The following is a 4,116-nucleotide window of genomic DNA, read 5'->3' as shown; positions in this document are numbered from 1 at the left end:
TGGGAGCTGGAGATCCTGGCTCCATTCTTCCACAGAGGAGGAAGCTGAGGACAGATGCCATCCTCTCCTCTCCCCAAAACCTCACCTCCAGCATCATCAGTCCAAGGTAGCATCTGAACATGGGCTGTGGATTCTAGGGCCAGAATGGGGGAGCAGGGCACCCCTCACCCCAATAGGAACCTGCTGAAAAGCGTGGGGGTCACAGAGCTGAAAACGGGGCTCTGTGTCTCCAGTAAGCCAACAGGCCCATCAGCCAAGCTAAGGGGATAAGCAGTGTTTCTCCAGTCTCTCACATCTTTCCCTGTGTTGCCCTAGGATCCAGCATCTCACCACAACACAGAATGACGGAGCACGAGGACTTCGCAAGCTTGGCTGGGTACTGGAACTCCTCCAACAGTTACCAGTTCAGCCCTGCCAGTGTAATTGTCCCTGTGGTCTTCTCCCTCATCTTCCTCCTGGGCACAGTGGGCAATAGCTTGGTGCTGGCAGTGCTGCTGCGCAACGGGCAAATGGGCCACAACACTACCAACCTCTTCATCCTCAACCTCAGCCTGGCTGACTTCTTCTTCATTGTCTTCTGCGTGCCTTTCCAGGCCACCATCTACTCCCTTGAGGGATGGGTCTTCGGCTCCTTCATCTGCAAGGTTGTCCACTTCTTCATCTACCTCACCATGTACGCTAGTAGCTTTACTCTGGCTGCCGTCTCTGTGGACAGGTAACAGTCTAAAGATGCCCTTGGGCTGGGAAAGGAGGGCAGTCTGAGAAGCTGGGCTGAGTGAGGGCATGGAAAGATCATGGCCCACCACCATTAAGCAGATGGTTCAAACCCCAGTGGTATCGATCCATGCCAAAGGCAGTTTGGGGCCCAGTTGTGTCTCCCTTGCCCTAACAACCCCCAGGCAGCACTCCCAGATCTCTCGAGTGCAAAGCTGGTGCTGCTCCTGTCTGTGCTTTCTGTAGGAAAGACCTGCCTTGTGGTTAGAGCACTTGAGACCCAAGCTCAGCTCCCTGCTGTGCCACAGACTCCCACAGAGAGCCACTTAGCTCTGTGTTAGAGATGCCACTCAGAGGCTGGCCCCAAGCCACCATTTCAGAAAAGCATCATGTGCAGGCAGCGACGCAAACAAAGAGAAGTCACATAAAAACCCAAGAGAGATCCCAGTCCTGCAGTAAACACATCTCTCATTCCCCAGGGGCTGCCAGCCCAGCACAAAACCTGTCATCTAGCAATTGCAGTTCCCCCACTGCCCCCATCCCTCCCACACCCTGCGCAGAAAGGCACCCGCACTGTGAGCCGAGTCCCTTCTTGGGATGTCACCCAGGACACCCTAGAGCTGATTGATGCCACCTACATTGCTCCCAAGGGCTGTGTAAGGTGACTGTGTCAGCTGCCCCACTTCTGACTGAGCCCACACTTACGGTCCAAGATAAGGAAGAGATCCCCACTGGGGTAAGCTTGAGCCTTGACTGCCACTTCTGGCCCATCTTGCTCCTTGTGCTTGCTTCCAAGATACCAAGACAAGATAAGGACCAAACAGCCCTCGGCAATGAGGAGGTTCACAGCACTGCAGGGAGAAGGAAACTACAGTACCAGGGAATACCTGGGATGGGTTAAATCCCAGCAAAAAGTATGGTTGAGCTACTCTTCCAGCCCCTTTCCACTTTGTCCTGCTCCCAGGTGCCACCTGTGGAAGTGGACACCTGGACTCAAGCAGTGACCTTACACTTCAGCTTTTCACCCACCCAGAGATGAGGGCATCCCCTGGTTGGGGTGAGGGGGGGTCGCATGGAATCCCCAACAAAAATATCCCAGTCCTCTGGGATTCCAGTGATTACAAAGTTTGGCTGCTGTCACAAGGAAGACCTGAGATTTCTCATGGTCTAAGCCTCTTGCTTCCCTGCACCTACATCATGTGAGTGTGTCTGCCTCTCCAGCCAGCTCAGAACTGGGGACAGTATCTTAAAAAAAAGACATTTTGGCAAGGTGCTTAGTGCCTGTGTTCTCTCCCTTTCTGGTGAGAAAGGGTGCTGTGCAGTGCTCCACTCAAGAGGTGGCTGCATTTCAGTGTGACATGAAGTGATTCTCGCAAAGCTACCAGCAGCTTTCAGGATGACAGGACCAGCAAGCCACAAGGGTTTTGTCACACATGTGGCCCTTCACACCAACTGTATATCTTATCTACATGCACTGCTGGCCTTACAGTGCATCAAATGAGTATCCTTTTGTGGATGCTGGCAGGCTGAGGCTGCAGCAGTTGCACTCCCGTCTGTGCTAACATCTCCTCTCCATCCCCTACCCACAAGCACCAAGCCACCTTCTCTCTTTGCTGACATCTACGTCTTTGCCAAATGGTGTTGCCTGGAGGTGGGGGAGCAGAGCTGGCCATCACGCCATGTCTGGCCACTGTTGCTGGAGGGAGCAGACAGACCATCACTGCCTGCTTTGGGCTGGCTTGAGAAAGCAGTCAGTACCAAAAGACAAGGGCCCACTTGGTCCCCTTGCTACCAAGGTGGAGGCAGCCACAGCTCCAGTGAGCAATTCTCCCCCCTGCCAGGCTGATCTGAAAGCCAGAGAAGGCTGGAAATATGCCTTCAGTGTGCAGGAGCCTGCACAGTGCCCATCACCTAGTGAAGCTTCCCCAGGTCTTGAATCCTCAGTTCAAACCTCTTTCTGCTGGATAAAGTCTGCCAAGCAGTGGATATCTGCATGGTCTCCACAGCACCATCTGTGTGGTCCTAGCTCAGGGACGTAACCCACCCCACTATGTACAGAGGGGTGAGCCACCCTAAGCCTGTGGGAAGAAAAGCATCCTTGCTAGAAAGAGAAAAGCTGCTTCACCCAGGACTGTGTCTCAAAGAGGATGTGAGATAACATGTAAGGCCACTGCTCAGGGGCCCTCAGGAGAATGAAGGAAACTGTCCCTGGAGTTTATGTGGCCAGGCAGAGCTTGGCTGAAATCTCAGTGCTGGTTGCTTTGCTCTTCCCTCCAGGTACCTGGCCATCCGCTATCCGTTGCGCTCACGGGAATTGCGGACCCCCCACAATGCGGTGGCTGCCATGGCTGTGATCTGGGGCCTCTCTGTGGTCTTTGCTGGGCCCTACCTAAGCTACTATGACCTGATTGAGTGGGAGTCCAGCTACATCTGCATGCCTGGCTGGGAGGAGTGGAGACGCAGGGTAATGGACACCAGCACATTTGCTTTCGGCTACGTCATCCCAGTGCTGGTCATCAGCCTCTCCTACACCAGGACCATCAAGTACCTGTGGACAGCAGTGGACCCCCTGGAGGACATATCAGAGTCCAAGAAGGCCAAGCGGAAGGTAACCAAGATGATTATTATTGTAACCATCCTTTTCTGCCTCTGCTGGCTGCCCTACCATGTAGTCATCCTCCGATACCTCTACGGAGACTTCCCTTTCAACCAGGCCACCTACACTTTCCGCCTGCTCTCCCACTGCATGGCCTATGCCAACTCCTGCCTCAACCCCATCGTCTATGCCCTGGTCTCCAAGCACTTCCGCAAAGGCTTCAAAAAAGTTTTCAGCTGTCTCTTGAGGAAAAAGCACTGCAACAAGGTGCATGTGGTGCACGCTGCCCACATTGTGCCTGGATTTGAGGCAGGCTCCACTGAAGTGTCCCAGATGCACGAGGAGAATAACAGGTGCGAGCTGAACCCAGCCTCCACAGCAGTCCCCTCCATTTCCTCTAAGCCCCTTCATATTTCCTAGTGGCCAAGCCCCACACCATCTGCCATCTTGGCTGCGCCACCAGCTTCAGGCCACCTTTCCCACTGAGTGAGAGAGGATGACGGAGAGGCAAGCCAGAAACTGCTATACACTGCTTCTGGCCTTGCCATTCCTTCCCATTCCATGCACCAACTGTTCTCCTGAGCCATGTCCCCATGACGTGCTGCATGCAAAGGAAGGAATGGACACAGACTTGCTCCTGATCCTCAGACCACCTGGACTCCAAGGACTAAAGCTCCAGCTCCTCTGTTAGCTCTCATCCTTCCAACTCCTCTGCTCCATGGCCCCACTGTTCCGGACGTTGGTTATTTGTCAAAGAGTACCTTCTGCCTCCCAGTGCCCCATCTGGCCAGACTGACTCCCCCAGC

General features: G+C 54.1%; 1 protein-coding gene across 1 annotated transcript; it reads left to right on the top strand.

Annotated features, from left to right (window-relative positions):
* The first annotated feature begins 337 nt into the window (after positions 1-337).
* LOC104287646 (galanin receptor type 2-like) lies at positions 338-3,784 on the top strand. Its single transcript, XM_009886372.1, has 2 exons — positions 338-715; positions 2,992-3,784. The coding sequence occupies exons 1-2, from the start codon at positions 342-344 to the stop codon at positions 3,728-3,730; spliced, it is 1,113 nt and encodes a 370-aa protein (XP_009884674.1). The 5' UTR covers positions 338-341; the 3' UTR covers positions 3,731-3,784.
* The last annotated feature ends 332 nt before the right edge of the window (positions 3,785-4,116 follow it).

This window comes from Charadrius vociferus, unplaced genomic scaffold (assembly GCF_000708025.1).
Source record: "Charadrius vociferus isolate BGI_N301 unplaced genomic scaffold, ASM70802v2 scaffold585, whole genome shotgun sequence".
NCBI classification, from domain to species: domain Eukaryota; kingdom Metazoa; phylum Chordata; class Aves; order Charadriiformes; family Charadriidae; genus Charadrius; species Charadrius vociferus.
This window is presented reverse-complemented; position numbering and strand designations above follow the sequence as displayed.